At 38.8% G+C, this 19,014-nt stretch overlaps 1 protein-coding gene across 2 annotated transcripts in view; it reads left to right on the forward strand.

Moving 5' to 3' along the window:
* SEC16B (SEC16 homolog B, endoplasmic reticulum export factor) overlaps window positions 1-19,014 on the forward strand; it is a 602,132-nt gene that overhangs the window by 344,369 nt on the left and 238,749 nt on the right. For both annotated transcript variants that reach the window (XM_053693298.1, XM_053693299.1), the window contains one exon: window positions 13,151-13,384. In XM_053693298.1, the coding sequence (XP_053549273.1) occupies window positions 13,151-13,384 (234 nt within the window). The remainder of the gene's footprint in view (window positions 1-13,150; window positions 13,385-19,014) is intronic.

The raw sequence follows: 19,014 nt of genomic DNA on the forward strand, positions 1-19,014 counted from the left end.
AAATAAGGTTTTTAAATCTCCTGTAGTTATTCCAGAAGTGTTTTATCTCCCTGATGCTATTTCTGAAGTAATTTCCAGGGAATGGAATAATTTGGGTAATTTATTTACTCCTTCTAGACGTTTAAGCAAATTATATCCTGTGCCATCTGACAGATTAGAGTTTTTTGGGACAAAAATCCCTAAGGTTATGGGGCTGTCTCTACTCCTGCTAATGTACTACTATTCCTACGGCAGATAGTACTTCATTTAAGGATCCTTTAGATAGGAAAATTGAATCCTTTCTAAGAAAAGCTTACTTATGTTCAGGTAATCTTCTTAGACCTGCTATATTTTTAGCGGATGTTGCTGCAGCTTCAACTTTTTGGTTAGAAGCTTTAGCGCAACAAGTAACAGATCATAATTTTATAGCATTATTTTTATTCTATAACATGCTAATAATTTTATTGGTGATACCATCTTTTGATATCATTAGAGTTGATGTCAGGTATATGTCTCTAGCTATTTTAGCTAGAATAGCTTTATGGATTAAACTTGGAATGCTGACATGTCTTCTAAGTCAACTTTGCTTTCCCTTTCTTTCCAGGGTAAATAATCATTTTCGTTCCTTTCCTCACAAGGAACAAAAGCCTGATCCTTCATCCTCAGGAGCGGTATCAGTTTGGAAACTATTTCCAGTTTGGAATATATCCAAGCCTTATAGAAACCTATAGCCAGCTCCTAAGTACCTATGAAGGTGCGGCCCTTATTCCAGCTCAGCTGGTATGGGGCAGATTACGTTTTCTTCAAAGAAATTTGGATCAATTCCGTTCTTAATCTCTGGTTTCAGAAACATTGTTTCAGAAAGGTACAGAATTGGCTTCAAGTTAAGGCCTCCTGCTAAGAGATTCTTTTCTTTCCTGTGTCCCAGTTAACACAGCAAAGGCTCAGCATTTCTGAAATGTGTTTCAGATCTAGAGTTGGCTGGAGTATTTATGCCAGTTCCAGTTCTGGAACAGGGGCTGGGGTTTTATTTTATCTCTTCATTGTACCAAAGAAGGTCAATTCCTTCAGACCAGTTCCGGATCTATCATTATTGAATCATTATGTTAGGATACCAACATTCAAGATGGTTACTGTAGGACTATCCTGCCTTTTGTTTAGCAAGGGCATTATATGTCTACAATAGATTTACAGGATGTGTATCTGCATATTCCGATTCATCCAGATCACTTTTAGTGTCTGAGATTCTCTTTTTAGACAAGCATTACCAGTTTTGTGGCTCTACCGTTTGGCTTAGCCTCAGTTCCAAGAATTTTTTTCAAAGGTTCTCGGTGCCCTTCTTTCTGTAATCAGAGAATAGGGTTTTGGTATTTCCTTATTTGGACGATATCTTGGTATTTGCTCAGTCTTCTCATTTTCGAAGAATCTCATACGAATCGACTTGTGTTGTTTCTTCAAGTTCATGGTTGGAGGATCAATTTACCAATCAGTTCATTGATTCCTCAGACAAGGGTAACCTTTTTAGGTTTCTAGATAAATTCAGTGTCTATGACTCTGTCCTTGTCAGACAAGAGAAGTTTAACATTGATATCAGCTTGTCAAAACCTTCAGTCACAATCATTCCCTTTGGTAGCCTTATGCATGGAAATGTTGGGTCTTAGGACTGCCGCATCAGATGCGATCTCCTTTGCTCGTTTTCACATGCGACCTCTTCAGCTCTGTATGCTGAACCAATGGTGCAGGGATTACTCAAAGATATCTCAATTAATATCTTTAAACCGATTTTACAACACTCTCTGACATGGTGGACAGATCACCATCGTTTAGTTCAGGGGGCTTCTTTGTTCTTCCGACCTGGACTATAATCTCAACAGATGCAAGTCTTACAGGTTGGGGAGCTGTGTGGGGGTATCTGACGGCACAAGGGGTTTGGGAATCTCAGGAGGTGAGATTTCCGATCAATATTTTGGAACTCCGTGCAATTTTCAGAGCTCTTCAGTCTTGGCCTCTTCTGAAGAGAGAGTTGTTCATTTGTTTTCAGATAGACAATGTCACAACTGTGGCATACATCAATCATCAAGGAGGGACTCACAGTCCTCTGGCTATGAAAGAAGTATCTCGAATTTTGGTTTGGGCGGAATCCAGCTCCTGTCTAATCTCTGCGGTTCATATCCCAGGTATGGACAATTGGAAAGCGGATTATCTCAGTCGTCAAACGTTGCATCCGGGCGAATGGTCTCTTCACCCAGAGGTATTTCTTCAGATTGTTCAAATGTAGGAACTTCCAGAAATAGATCTGATGGCTTCTCATCTAAACAAGAAACTTCCCAGGTGTCTGTCCAGATCCCGGGATCCTCAGGCGGAGGCAGTGGATGCATTATCACTTCCTTGGAAGTATCATCCTCCCTATATCTTTCCGCCTCTAGTTCTTCTTCCAAGAGTAACCTCCAAGATTCTGAAGGAATGCTCGTTTGTTCTGCTGGTAGCTCCGGCATGGCCTCACAGGTTTTGGTATGCGGATCTTGTCCGGATGGCCTCTTGCCAACCGTGGACTCTTCCGTTAAGACCAGACCTTTTGTCTCAAGGTCCTTTTTTTCCATCAGGATCTGAAATCCTTAAATTTAAAGGTATGGAGATTGAACGCTTGATTCTTGGTCAAAGAGGTTTCTCTGACTCTGTGATTAATACTATGTTACAGGCTCGTAAATCTGTATCCAGAGAGATATATTATAGAGTCTGGAAGACTTATATTTCTTGGTGTCTTTCTCATCATTTTTCTTGGCATTCTTTTAGAATACCGAGAATATTACAGTTTCTTCAGGATGGTTTAGATAAGGGTTTGTCCGCAAGTTCCTTGAAAGGTCAAATCTCTGCTCTTTCTGTTCTTTTTCACAGAAAGATTGCTATTCTTCCTGATATTCATTGTTTTGTACAAGCTTTGGTTCGTATAAAGCCTGTCATTAAGTCAATTTCTCCTCCTTGGAGTTTGAATTTGGTTCTGGGGGCTCTTCAAGCTCCTCCATTTGAACCTATGCATTCATTGGATATTAAATTACTTTCTTGGAAAGTTTTTTGTTCCTTTTGGCCATCTCTTCTGCCAGAAGAGTTTCTGAATTATCTGCTCTTTCTTGTGAGTCTCCTTTTCTGATTTTTCATCAGGATAAGGCGTTGTTGCGAACTTCTTTTGAATTTTTACCTAAAGTTGTGAATTCCAACAACATTAGTAGAGAAATTGTGGTTCCTTCATTATGTCCTAATCCTAAGAATTCTAAGGAGAAATCGTTGCATTCTTTGGATGTTGTTAGAGCTTTGAAATATTATGTTGAAGCTACGAAATCTTTTCGTAAGACTTCTAGTCTATTTGTTATCTTTTCCGGTTCTAGAAAAGGCCAGAAAGCTTCTGCCATTTCTTTGGCATCTTGGATGAAATCTTTAATTCATCTTGCCTATGTTGAGTCGGGTAAAACTCCGCCTCAGAGAATTACAGCTCATTCTACTAGGTCAGTTTCTACTTCCTGGGCGTTTAGGAATGAAGCTTCGGTTGACCAGATCTGCAAAGCAGCGACTTGGTCCTCTTTGCATACTTTTACTAAATTCTACCATTTTGATGTATTTTCTTCTTCTGAAGCAGTTTTTGGTAGAAAAGTACTTCAGGCAGCGGTTTCAGTTTGAATCTTCTGCTTATGTTTTTCATTAAACTTTATTTTGGGTGTGGATTATTTTCAGCAGGAATTGGCTGTCTTTATTTTATCCCTCCCTCTCTAGTGACTCTTGTGTGGAAAGATCCACTTCTTGGGTAGTCATTATCCCATACGTCACTAGCTCATGGACTCTTGCTAATTACATGAAAGAAAACATAATTTATGTAAGAACTTACCTGATAAATTCATTTCTTTCATATTAGCAAGAGTCCATGAGGCCCATCCTTTTTTTGTGGTGGTTATGATTTTGTATAAAGCACAATTATTCCAATTCCTTATTTTATATGCTTTCGCACTTTTTTCTTATCACCCCACTTCTTGGCTATTCGTTAAACTGAATTGTGGGTGTGGTGAGGGGTGTATTTATAGGCATTTTAAGGTTTGGGAAACTTTGCCCCTCCTGGTAGGAATGTATATCCCATACGTCACTAGCTCATGGACTCTTGCTAATATGAAAGAAATGAATTTATCAGGTAAGTTCTTACATAAATTATGTTTTTTGGTACATTGGATTTTAGATTATTTTTTCATTTTTATAAATTGATTTTTATTTTTATTATTATTTCTCTTGTTAAGTGTGTTCAGTCCACGGGTCATCCATTACTTATGGGATATATTCTCCTTCCCAACAGGAAGTTGCAAGAGGATCACCCAAGCAGAGCTGCTATATAGCTCCTCCCCTCACATGTCATATCCAGTCATTCTCTTGCAACCCTCAACAAAGAAGGAGGTCGCGAGAGGAGCTGGAGTTTTTACTTAACTATTCTTTGATCAAAAGTTTGTTATTTTAAATGGCACCGGAGTGTGCTGTTTTTCTATCTCAGGCAGTATTTGGAAGAAGAAACTGCCTGCGTTTTTTTTCTATGATCTTAGCAGGCGTAACTAAGATCCACTGGCTGTTCTCGACATTCTGAGGAGTGGGGTAACTTCAGAAACTGGGAATAGCATGCGGGGTCCTCCGCAAATGAGGTATGTGCAGTACATTATTTTCTGGGAATGGAATTGACTAAGAAAATACTGCTGTTACCGTATGATGTAAGTACAGCCTTAAATGCAGTAGTGGCAACTGGTATCAGGCTGGTAAATGTATGCACAGTCAATTTATTTTCTAGGGACTAGAATTTGACTGAGAAAATACTGTTAAAACTGAAATAATACTTAAGCCTTATCTGCAGTGGTAGCGACTGGTAGCAGGCTTAGTGATAACTTTGCATGACATTGGAAAATGTTATTTTTTAATAAAACGTTTACTGGCATGTTATTCGTTTTTGTGAGGTACTTTGGTGATAAATCTCTTTGGGCATGATTTTTTTCCACATGGCTGACATATATTTTCTGCATGGAAACCGTTATATCAGGGCTCCCACTGTTGTGATAGGAGTGGGAGGGACCTTGTTTTAGCGCCTTGTTGCGCAGTTATAATTCTAGCACAGTCTTCCTGCTTCTTCCTCCTTGATCCAGGACGTCTCTAGAGAGCTCAGGGGTCTGCAAAATTCATTTTTGAGGGAGGTAATCAGTCACAGCAGATCTGTGACAGTGTGCTTGACTGTGATTAAAAGCGTTAAATCTTAATTGATATCCGTTTTATCCGTTTTGGGTATTGAGGGGTTAATCATCCTTTTGCTAATGGGTGCAATCCTCTGCTAATATTACACTTCTTGTTAAGAATTGTTTAATTATATCTGTATTTTGAAGCGCTGCAGCATTTTTTATATTGCTTGTAAACTTATTGAAAGTGTTTTCCAAGCTTGCTAGTTTCATTGCTAAGTCTGTTTAAACATGTCTGATTCAGAGGAAACTGTTTGTTCATCATGTTCAAAAGCCAATGTGGAGCCCAATAGAACGATGTGTACCAATTGTATTGATATTGCTTTGAAAAAAGTCAATCTGTACCGATAGAGAAACTATCACCAGACAACGAGGGGGAAGTTATGCCACCTAACTCTCCTCACGTGTCAGTACCTGCGTCTCCCGCTCGGGAGATGCGTAGGATTGAGACGCCAAGTACATCTAGGCCCTTACAAATCACTTTACATGATATGGCTAATGTTATGAAAGTAGTGTTATATAATATGCCCGAATTAAGGGGCAAGCGCGATAGCTCTGGGTTAAGGACAGAGCGCGCTGATGACACGAGAGCCATGTCTGATACTGCGTCACAATTTGCAGAACATGAGGACGGTGAGCTTCATTCTGTCGGTGACGGTTCTGATCCGGGGAGACCGGATTCAGAAATTTCAAATTTTAAATTTAAGCTTGAGAACCTCCGTGTGTTACTAGGGGAGGTATTAGCGGCTCTGAATGATTGCGACACGGTGGCAATCCCAGAGAAATTGTGTAGGTTGGATAGATACTATACCAAAAAGACTTACAGAAATTATTAGTAAGGAGTGGGATAGACCCGGTGTGCCTTTTTTCCCCTCCCCCGATATTCAGAAAAATGTTTCCTATAGACGCCACCACACGAGACTTATGGCAGACGGTCCCTAAGGTGGAGGGAGCAGTTTCTACTTTAGCCAAGCGTACCACTATCCCGGTGGAGGATAGCTGTGCTTTCTCAGATCCAATGGATAAAAAATTTGAGGGTTATCTTAAGAAAATTTGTTCAACAGGGTTTTATTTTGCAGCCTCTTGCATGCATTGCGCCTGTCACGGCTGCAGCAGCATTCTGGTTTGAGTCTCTGGAAGAGGCGATTCGCACAGAGCCATTGGATTAGGCTTTGAGCAAAGTTAGAACCCTTAAGCAAGCTAATGCGTTTGTTTCAGATGCCGTAGTACATCTAACCAAACTTACGGCTAAAAATTCCGGATTCGCCATACAGGCGCGCAGAGCGCTCTGGCTTAAATCCTGGTCGGCGGATGTAACTTCCAAGTCTAAGCTACTTAACATTCCTTTCAAAGGGCAGACCTTATTCGGGCCCGGCTTGAAGGAAATTATTGCTGACATTACGGGAGGTAAGGGCCACGCCCTTCCTCAGGACAGGGCCAAACCAAAGGCCAAACAGTCTAATTTTCGTGCCTTTCGTAACTTCAAGGCAGGAGCAGCATCAACTTCCTCCGCTCCAAAACAGGAAGGAACTACTGCTCGTTACAGACAGTGTTGGAAAGGCAACCAGTCATGGAACAAGGGCAAACAGGCCAGAAAGCCTACTTCCGCCCCTAAGACAGCATGAAGACAGGGCCCCCTATCCGGAGACGGATTTAGTGGGGGGCAGACTTTCTCTCTTCGCCCAGGCTTGGGCAAGAGATGTGCAGGATCCCTGGACGTTGAAGATTATATCTCAGGGATACCTTCTGGATTTCAAAACCTCTCCTCCACAAGGGAGGTTCCATCTTTCGAGGTTATCAACAAACCTAGTAAAGAGAGAGGCATTTCTACAATGTGTACAAGACCTCTTAATCATGGGAGTGATCCACTCAGTTCCGCGATCGGAACAGGGACAAGGATTTTACTCAAATCTATTTGTGGTTCCCAAAAAAGAGGGAACCTTCAGACCAATCTTGGACTTAAAGATCTTAAACAAATTCCTAAGGGTACCATCGTTCAAGATGGAAACCATTCGAACCATCCTACCCATGATCCAAGAGGGTCAATATATGACCACAGTGGACTTAAAGGATGCTTACCTTCACATACCGATTCACAAAGATCATTATCGGTACCTAAGGTTTGCCTTTCTAGACAGGCATTACCAGTTTGTGGCTCTTCCCTTCGGGTTAGCCACGGCCCCGAGAATTTTTACGAAGGTTCTGGGCTCACTTCTGGCGGTACTAAGACCACGAGGCATAGCGGTGGCTCCGTACCTAGATGACATTCTGATACAAGCGTCAAGTTTTCAGAATGCAAAGTCTCATACAGAGATAGGAAAATGAACGTGGAAAAGAGTTCTCTGTTACCACTCACAAGGGTTCCTTTTCTAGGGACTCTTATAGATTCTGTAGAGATGAAGATTTACCTGACGGAGTCCAGGTTATCAAAGATTCTCAATGCTTGCCGTGTCCTTCATTCCATTCCAAGCCCATCAGTAGCTCACTGCATGGAGGTAATGGTCGCGGCAATGGACATAGTGCCATTTGCGCGCCTGCATCTCAGACCGCTGCAACTATGCATGCTCAGTCAATGGAACGGGGATTACTCAGATCTGTCCCCTTTGCTAAATCTGGACCAGGAGACCAGAGATTCTCTTCTCTGGTGGTTGTCACCGGTTCATCTGTCCAAAGGAATGACCTTTCGCAGACCAGATTGGACGATTGTAACAACGGATGCCAGCCTTCTAGGCTGGGGAGCAGTCTGGAATTCCCTGAAGGCTCAGGGTTCGTGGACTCAGGAGGAGAAACTCCTTTCAATAAACATTCTAGAATTAAGAGCAATATTCAATGCTCTTCTAGCTTGGCCTCAGTTAGCAAGACTGAGGTTCATCAGATTTCAGTCGGACAATATCACGACTGTGGCTTACATCAATCATCAAGGGGGAACCAGGAGTTCCCTAGCGATGTTGGAAGTCTCGAAGATAATTCACTGGGCAGAGTCTCACTCTTGCCACCTGTCAGTGATTTACATCCCAGGCGTAGAGAACTGGGAGGCGGACTTTTCATCCGGGAGAGTGGGAACTTCACCCGGAGGTATTTGCTCAACTGATTCGTCGTTGGGGCAAACCGGATCTGGATCTCATGGCATCTCGCCAGAACGCGAAGCTTCCTTGTTACGGATCCAGGTCCAGGGACCCGGGAGCGGTGCTGGTAGATGCATTAGCAGCCCCTTGGGTTTTCAACATAGCTTATGTGTTTCCACCATTTCCGTTGCTACCTCGACTGATTGCCAGGATCAAACAGGAGAGGGCATCGGTAATTCTGATAGCGCCTGCGTGGCCACGCAGGACCTGGTATGCAGACCTAGTGGACATGTCGTCCTGTCCACCATGGTCTCTTCCTCTGAGGCAGGACCTTCTAATTCAGGGTCCTTTCAACCATCCAAACCTAATTTCTCTGAGGCTGACTGCCTGGAAATTGAACGCTTGATTCTATCTAAGCGGGGGTTTTCGGATTCGGTTATTGATACATTAATACAGGCTCAGAAACCTGTGACCAGAAAAATTTACCATAAGATATGGCGTAAATATTTATATTGGTGCGAATCCAAGAGTTACTCATGGAGTAAGGTTAGGATTCCTAGGATATTGGCTTTTCTACAAGAGGGTTTAGAAAAAGGTTTGTCCGCTAGTTCGCTAAAGGGACAGATTTCAGCTCTGTCTATTCTTTTACACAAACGTCTGGCAGAGAATCCAGACGTCCAGGCCTTTTGTCAGGCTTTGGCTAGAATTAAGCCTGTGTTTAAAGCTGTTGCTCCTCCGTGGAGCTTAAACTTGGTTCTTAAAGTTCTTCAGGGTGTTCCGTTTGAACCCCTTCATTCCATTGATATTAAGCTTTTATCTTGGAAAGTTTTGTTTTTGATGGCTATTTCCTCGGCTCGAAGAGTCTCTGAGTTATCTACCTTACATTGGGATTCTCCTTATCTGATCTTTCATTCAGACAAGGTAGTACTGCGTACTAAACCTGGGTTTTTACCTAAGGTTGTTTCTAACAGGAATATCAATCAAGAGATTGTTGTTCCATCATTATGTCCTAATCCTTCTTCAAAGAAGGAACGTCTTTTGCATAATCTAGACGTGGTCCGTGCTCTGAAGTTCTACTTACAGGCAACTAAAGATTTTAGACAAACTTCTTCTCTGTTTGTCGTTTACTCTGGACAGAGGAGAGGTCAAAAGGCTTCGGCTACCTCTCTCTCTTTTTGTTTCATAGCATAATACGTTTAGCCTATGAGACTGCTGGACAGCAGCCTCCTGAAAGAATTACAGCTCATTCCACCAGAGCTGTGGCTTCCACCTGGGCCTTTAAGAATGAGGCCTCTGTTGAACAGATTTGCAAGGCTGCAACTTGGTCTTCACTTCATACTTTTTCCAAATTTTACAAATTTGACACTTTCGCTTCTTCGGAGGCTGGTTTTGGGAGAAAGGTTCTACAGGCAGTGGTTCCTTCTGTTTAATGTTCCTGCCTTGTCCCTCCCTTCATCCGTGTACTTAGCTTTGGTATGGGTATCCCATAAGTAATGGATGACCCGTGGACTGAACACACTTAACAAGAGAAAACATAATTTATGCTTACCTGATAAATTTATTTCTCTTGTAGTGTGTTCAGTCCACGGCCCTCCCTGTCTTTTTAAGGCAGGTTCTAAATTTTATAATTATAACTCCAGTCACCACTGCACCTTATAGTTTCTCCTTTCTCGTCTTGTTTCGGTCGAATGACTGGATATGACATGTGAGGGGAGGAGCTATATAGCAGCTCTGCTTGGGTGATCCTCTTGCAACTTCCTGTTGGGAAGGAGAATATATCCCATAAGTAATGGATGACCCGTGGACTGAACACACTACAAGAGAAATAAATTTATCAGGTAAGCATAAATTATGTTTTTTATTTTTCACTTTTTTCTTTAAGCGGTTTTTACCTCTCTTACTCGTACTAGGACACTGTATATGGGACATTTACAAAGGACATTTTAGTCATTATAGACATTCTCTATCACTTGGGACTTTTGTTTATCATTTGGGATTTTTTGTATTAATTATACTAATTGTAATTGGCTATGCCCTTTAACCTTATAGGGCCACTTACTTTGTTGTTTTTATTAATTCTATATTTTTAATAGTTCTATATGTATAGGGTACCCTATTTTATGTGATAATAAATGTAATTCACTATTGTATTTTTCATGATTGTATTTTCTTTTTTAGTGTAATATCTGTTATTTTGATACTTCAGCCTAGTTGGCGCTCCGTTTCACTCATCATGTCTCTTCAGTCCGGCAAGGTCCCTCAAAGACTTTTAAAAAGGCAATTTTTTTTTCTTGAAAGTAATTGATCCCTCTATGCAGAATTCTGGATGTGAAGGAGACACCTATATTGCAAAAATACACTCAAGAAAGCCCCAAAAAGTTGGCAAGATTTCTCTCCATGTCGTTGAGTTTTTGATCATTAGGCCCTAGGTCTGTCTCTCTTTAGGTCTCTCTCTTTTTCTTTCTCTCTCTCTCGCTCTCTCTCTCAATTTAGGCCTCTCTCGGTCTCTCTCTCGCTCTCTGTCTCTGTCTTTCTAGGTCTCTCTCTCTGTCTGTCTCTCTCTCTCTCTAGCAATCAAACTAAAAAAACACAGACATTCCAAAGCTTCTCTATTAAAGAATAAATTATGTTATGTTCTATTGTATTATATTATTAAGTTCTTTGGGGAGGGGAGTTACATTTCAAAATTTCCATTCTATTTTTTTTGTATTGCTATGCATGTTTTATATATTGATATTTTTCTGTTTTACTCCTATATTAAATTGTCCTTTCATGAAAGTGACGTTTCTTCTCTTTTTCTACTAGTTATGTAGTTCTTTGTTTAACCAAGTATTCTATTCTGAAAAGATTGTTTGCTGCATGAACACTATACTTTGACAAGAAAAACTTTCACATTCATACTAGCACAGAATTGTATTATGACCTTTCAGAAGTTATTTTCTTGGTAGGTAAAAATGTGGTTGCTTTCTAGGCTTTCACGGTTACAGAATAGCTTCTAGGCTGCTAAAGTTATCTCAATTTACCTTCCCATACAGGGCAGGTGTGGTCTTCTAAATGCACATCTTCATGTGGACGCTCCTCCACCCATCTCTAAAATGGACGTTAAAGGGACGTAAAACCCAATTTTTTTCTTTCATGATTTAGATAGAACATAAAATTTTAAACAACTTTCTAATTTACTTCTATTATCATATTTTCTTTGTTTTCTTGTTATCCTTATTTGAAAAGCAGAAATGTAAGCTCAAGAGTGTGTACGTGTCTGCAGCACAATATAGCAGCAGTTTTGCAACAATGTTAGCAGGAGCACTAGATGACAGCACTATTTCCTGTCATATAGTGCTTCAGGAATGTGCACGCTACCTACCTAGGTATCTCTTTAACAAAGAATAACATGAGAATGAAACATTTTTGATAATAGAAGTAAATTGGAAACTTTTAAAAAAAATTATTTTCTATCTGAATAATGAAATAATTTTTTTGGGTTTAATGTCCCTTTAACCCTTTGAGTGCTAATGACGGCTCTGAGCCGTCACAGAGTTTCCCACTCTGGTGCTAATGACGGCTCAGAGCCGTCACTAGCACTCTCCCACCTTGAGGGAGATCTGGGGGCTCCCACCCGCTCCTAAACAAGATGTGGTGGTAGAGGAGGGAGGGGGGAATAATGTTGGGAAAGGGATCTGGGAGGGGGAGAGGGTATTGAGGGGGGCTGCTACACTACAGAAAAAAGGGATATAGATTTTAAAAAAAGGGCAAATTTTGTTGCAAAGTGGGTAGCTGCCAGTACCCAAAATGGCGGCAAATAGTTAGAGGAGGAGGGTTACATATATGTCTGCTATTCCTGAACAAAGGGGATCCCAAAGAAGCATTTACAACCATTTGTGCCATAATTGCACAAGCTGTTTGTAAATAATTTCTGTTTGATACCTAAAGTTAGTGAAAAAGTGAGAACTTTTTTTATTTGATCGCATTTGGCGGTTAAATGGTGGCTTGAAATATACCAAAATGTGCCTAGATCAATACTTTGTGTTGCCTACTAAAAAAAATATATACATGTGAAGGGTTATTCAGGAATTCCTGACAGATATCAGTGTTCAACTATCGCTAATTTTGAAAAAAAAAAATGGTCTGAAAATAGCAAAGTGCTACTTGTACTTATTGCCCTATAACTTGGAAAAAAAAGCAAAGACCATGTAAACATTGGGTATTTCTAAACTCAGGAGAAAATTTAGAAACTATTTAGAATGGGTGTTTTTTTGTGGTTGTAGATGTGTAACAGATTTTGGGGGTCAAAGTTAGAAAAAGTGCATTTTTTTCCATTTTTTCATCATATTTTATAATTTTTTTTATAGTAAATTATATGATATAATGAAAATAATGGTATATTTAGAAAGTCCATTTAATGGCGAGAAAAACTGTATATAATATGTGTGGTTACAGTAAACGAGTAAGAGGAAATTTACAGCTAAACACAAACACAACAGAAATATCAAAATAGCCCTGGTCCCAAACGGTAAGAAAATTGAAAAGTGCTGTGGTCACTAAGGGGTTAAACAATAACATTTTTGGGGCTTACTGTTTCTTTAAATTATAGTGATGTGCTCAATTCAAATCAAGTGAATAGCACAAATCTACATTACTAACAATCATATATTATATTGCATTACATAAAATGTGGTCCTGTATACATAAATATGTTGGTTTTATTGAATGCATACAATAAATAAATACACGTGAATATAAATGTCGGTATATGCCTAAAATATCTATACTGTTATCCTAACATGTTAAGATAATTCTACCTTAATCTTTTTATCTCCCTACATTAATAAATGATAACTATACAAACTTGCACTTTAGAGACACCTATTTTACAAGAGGAACACCAATGTCCACAAGAGGATTACTGTGTATTAGAAGAGCAAACTGTGCAGAAGAGTGTAGAACAAGGAACCGCTTGGACAACTGAGTATACCCAGCAACTGCCTGTAGCCGTTCAGGGTGACAATAACAGTCAATGGGCACCATCAGAGCCACCGCCAAACTCTGCAGTGCCCTCCAGTGGTCACATCTATGAAGATCAGCAAATCAATGGTAAGTCCACAATAGCTCCAACAAATACCTAATATACCTTTTCTTTTATAATTCAGTTCTGTGTTGTTTGTTTAAAGAGACAGTCTAGTCAAAAATAAACTTTCATGATTTAGATAGAGCATGCAATTTTAAGCAACTTTGTAATTTACTCCTATTATAAATTCTCCTTCTTTTTCCTGGTATCTTTATTTTAAAAAGCTGGAAAGTAAGATTAGAAGCTGACCCATTTTTTGTTCAGCACCCTGGGTACCGCTTGCTGATTGGATGCCTACATTAAGACACCAATTAGCAAGCGTTACTCAGGTGCTGAACCAAAAATGGGCCGGCTCATAAGCTAACATTCCCGCTTTTTCAAATAAAGATAGCAAGAGAATGAAGAAAATTGATAATAGGAGTAAATTAGAAAGTTGCTCAAAATGGCATGCTCTATCTGAATCATGAAAGTTTATTTTTGACAAGACTATTCCTTTAAGTTCAGCTGCTACTAACAGTACATTTATGACTGTGCTTGTAAAGGGACACTAAACCCAAACATTGTCTTTAATGATTCAGATAGAGAATACAATTTTAAACAACTTTTCCAATTTACTTCTATTATCTATTTTGGTTCATTCTTTAGATATTCTTTGTTGAAGAAATAGCAATGCACGTGGGTGAGCCAATCACACGAGGCATCTATGTGCAGCCACCAATCTGCAGCTCCTGAACCTATCTAGATATGCTTTTCAGCAAACGATAGCAAGAGATTGAAGCAAATTAGATGATAGAAGTAAATTAGAATGTTGTATAAAATTGCATTCTCTATCTGAATCACAAAAGAAAAAAATTGGGTTTTATATCCCTTTAAAGGGACAGTCAAGTAAAAAAAAAAATAAGGCATGTAATTTTAAACAACTTTTCAATTTACTTTTATTACCAATTTTGCTTTGTTCTCTTGTTCTCTTGGTATTCTTAGTTGAAAGCTAAACCTAGGAGGTTCATATGCTAATTTCTTAGACCTTGAAGACTGCCTCTAATCTGAATACATTTTGACCACTAGAGGGCATTAGTTCACATGTTTCATATAGATAACATTGAGCTCATGCACGTAAAGTGACCTAGGAGTGAGCACTGATTGGCTAAACTGCAAGTCTGTCAAAAGAATTGAAATAAGGGGGCAGTCAGCAGAGGCTTAGATACAAGATAATCACAGAGGTAAAACGTGTATTGTTATAACCGTGTTGGTTATGCAAAACAGGGGAATGGGTAATAAAGGGATTATCTTTCTTTTTAAACAACAAAAATTCTGGTGTTGACTGTCCCTTTAACAATGTTATACATTGATGAGCACTAGAGGGCAGCATCATTTGCAAATGGAAACACTGCCGGGATCTAGGTATGCTCATCAACAAAGTACATTTGATAATATAACTAGAACCTATTAACCAAACCGAGTGCTTATTCTAGGGGGCGCAATAAGGAGAACTAATAAACAAAATAAAAGTAGATATACTAAATAGTATGAAAAAGGGCACAGTGTGAATGTATACAAACAATACAAAGATGCAATATGATATTAAATATGAAACAAACAATATAACAAAAATATAAAATATTATGAAATATATAATAAAAAATTAAAAAAAAGTAATAAAAAAGTCCAGTTTGGTCTTATCTGTGTGGGTCACAATCCTGCAAGATGTCCCAAAGGTACATAGTCTTTTAGGTCTAAGGTAACACGCCTGTGTATTGAAGATGTTACAGAAATCACACTCAGGGTTAGGAGTCAGCTCTTTGCCGCATGGATGGTCAGGATATAAATTTTCTTTGTGTAAAGGAATCACAAAAGACAAAGGCCCTTCCTAGTGTGATAAAGTTATGGATAAACGAGATGCTGTGAATGCCAAATTTATACTCACAGATAACAGCACTCAGTTGTGCTAGTAGAGGCAGACTGGGAACTCTGTGTCCCAGCTCACTGTTAGCAAAGGAATAGCAGGTCTCTCCAATGTCCAAAGTGGACCGAATGAGCTCAGACTCTCAGTGTATGATAAAAATCCCAAAATGTATTGGTATAGTAAAATGTCAAACAGATGACAATAAAATAAAAGAACAATAAGCAACGCGTTTCTCAGACAGCAGTCTGGCATTCACAGCATCTCGTTTATCCATAACTTTATCACACTAGGAAGCGCCTTTGTCTTTTGTGATTCCTTTACACAGAGGAAAACTGATAATATAACTAAACTGGAAAGTTGTTTTAAAAATGCACATTATGGGCCATATTACAAGTTGAGCAGTATTTACCGCTCCCAATCTAACTCCGTTAGAAGTAAGCTTTTTCTGCGTGTCTGGTAGCGCACATATTACAATGCTTCCGCTTGAGCGTTGATTGCGCTAGAAGTAAGCTTTTTGCGCACGTCAGGTTGTGCTCATATTACAAGTTGAGCAGTATTTAACGATCCCTATCTAACTCCGTTAGTAGTAAGCTTTTTCTGCGTGTCGGGTAGCGCACATATTACAATGCTTCCGCTTGAGCATTAATTGCGCTAGAAGTAATCTTTTTGCGCACGTCGGGTTGCGCTCATATTACAATGCTTCCGCTTGAGCGTTAATTGCGCTAGAAGTAATCTTTTTGCGCACGTCGGGTTGCGCTCATATTACAAATTGAAAGTAAACTGCTTTTGCGCTAACCTGACAAGCGCAAAAAGCCGAAGTTAAAATATTGCATGCTCGTTCACGTATTCCTTCATAGAAGTAAATAAAAAAAAAAAGTGGGGGAAAAACACCCTACTCACGTGCAAACCTGATCGCATAATCTCAAGTGTGCTAACCTGACATTAAAATATGAATATTTCACATTCCAATGTTCTTCACATAGAATAATATGTTTATTCATAAATACATATTTCTACATATATCTGATGTTTTTTTTTGGCACAATATGTAGCTATAAATATACAAATATATATAGTAATAATATAATTAACAGTGTTACAAAATCAAACCACTGAAACATTTGTAAAATAAAATACTATACAACACCATACACTATAGTATGTGATGATGGAATATTATCAGAAGATCTTCCTTATACCTCAAAGAAAATGGAAAGAAACTTCCATAGTGTTAAAATGTTGGAAAAAAAAATGCCTTTAAAAACAGTTGTAAATTTACTCTTATGATGTAGAGCTACTATAGCCCTAAGTGATGCGCTCAGTACATATGGATCCAAACTCAGTGCTGTTTCAGGGGGTTCATATATTTATTATCAATATCTGTATAAGATTAAAAACGATGTCCTTGTTTTTATAAAAACATATTGGCAAACAAATGTGGCAATCAAACTTAAGTCACTTCAGGGTCCAAACCGCCTTTGTGGAATCACTTATTAGGACCTTTTTGGCAGCAGTGTTAAAGGGACACAGCTGCCAATTTTTTTTTATTAATTTAATTTTTATTGTTTAAAAAGATAGATAATCCCTTTATTTACCATTCCCCAGTTTTGCATAACTAACACATTTTTTACCTCTGTGATTACCTTGTATCTAAGCCTCTGCAGACTGCCCCCTTCTTTCAGTTCTTTTGACAAATTTGCATTTTAGCCAATCAGTGCTGACTCCTAGGTAACTCCACGTGCATGAACACAGTGTTATCTATATGGCACACATGAACTAGCGCCCTGTAGTTGTGAAAGAAATTGAAAATGTATTCAGATAAGAGGCGGCCTTCAAGGCATAAGAAACCTGCATATGAGACTCCTAGGTTTAGCTTTCAACTAAAATGATTAAAATGAACAGTGCGCCAAAAAATACAGTGCTCTAAAATAAAGTGCTCTAAAATTCTTAACCATAAAGGTATTAAATACAGAACTAAAAACAATTATAAATTATTAGCCAACTATGTATTTTTGTATAGATGTGCAAAATGAAAAGTCTGTGAAAAAATCAAAGTTCAAAGTGTCTTAGCTTGATATTGTTGGGTGGATATTGCTAAGTGGGACCTGGGTGTTCAGAATACTCCCTCAGGCTCTGTCTGATGGTGGCTCGCGGCTTCTTCAATACTTTTGCTGGTGTCCCAAAAGAAAAAAATCTGTAGAAATATAGAAAGGAAAAGAAGGCGCCACCATAGTGTACGGTCAGTGGATACAACCAGGCTACAGATGCGCATGAACAACTGGTACTTACAAGCTCCTAGACACTTGAAAAGTGTCACAAACGCCTTCTGGAACTATTATGAGTCGTCCAGCTAACTCACACCTCCGTCCTTAATGGCCCGTTCTCTAGGATGTTCAGGTGGATGTCGGATGGCTTTCTCTGCCGATCACAATCTGCTCACACAGGATACAGTCTTTCTGTATGTATAGCCAAACCCGGTCGGCTCTAGTATGAAGTTTAAACCGTATTGTGCTGTGGACAGCAAACTTCAAAAAGTATATGAAAAACTGCTGCAGCTGAATGAAATAAAGTTTGTGGATCCAAAGTCTTGATAAAATTACTTTATTTGTAATAAAACACAACGTTTCTCGGTCTTGGATGACCGTTTCATCAGGTGTATATTGACAACAGTGAAACCACGAACTTTTATTGCCGAGTTTTCGGCGTCTTCTGCTTCTCAGTGCGCATGTGTGGAGGTGTGTCCGGACCTCATATTTCTCATTGGGCAAACCGATATGGGTGTTTAGTTATTTTGGCGAATCAATGGACAAGCCAGAAAGGGTGTGTACTTATTATGGCGAATCAATGATTACAATCTCATGCCTATAACAAACCCAAAAATAAAATAAACAGGACTTATGACTCGCAGCCAACACCAATAAGAAATTGATCTAAATCTGGATATAATCCAGATATAGAATTTGGAATTAAGCATTAAATACAAGTCCGGACTCACATTCACATATGAGGCATGTTATGCACACTGCATATATAGCCCACGTGTGCGGGCTCGATACTATCGATATAATTTGTTATACATATTCAGATACAACTTACTAGATACATCCTTAAAATTTCACGGTTAAAAACAAAACAATACACCATGAATAAAATAATTAGGACATGGAAAGAGTATAACAGTCAGTTGCAAATAGTAACTCACTGATTGCACAGTGTACATTTAAATCGAGGATACATAACTTTCCTAATGGTCAAATATCTAAAGGTATAGAACTCTTGTAGACCTCGCAAGTGTTACACTTAAAGTAACTGTAAACTCTAGGAACCAAATATTACTGACAATATGTCAAGCATTATGATCACAATATATAAAAATATATATATATAAAAAAACCAACATTTAAAATAAATTATATAAAACATATACATATAATAAAAATGATATAAAAAGGATGCTTGTTAAAGTACAAACCAAAAATCAAAATATATATATATATATACACATCCGTGAATACACATACATATATACACCCACACATACATATACATATATAGACATATATATATCCCTGTAACCAGGATCACACAACATGTGCCTACCTATAACCTGTGAGTTTTAATGTAGGTTGATTGTATTATTATGTGAACCTAGCATGACAATAGTAATGAGTGTAAAGTTCTAATTTTATGACCTATAATTCCAACCTAATGGATGGTGGATACTGATATTGAACTTGACTCTACCCTTAGCCT

The sequence above is a fragment of the Bombina bombina genome, chromosome 10 (genome assembly GCF_027579735.1).
Source record: "Bombina bombina isolate aBomBom1 chromosome 10, aBomBom1.pri, whole genome shotgun sequence".
In the NCBI taxonomy this organism is placed as follows: domain Eukaryota; kingdom Metazoa; phylum Chordata; class Amphibia; order Anura; family Bombinatoridae; genus Bombina; species Bombina bombina.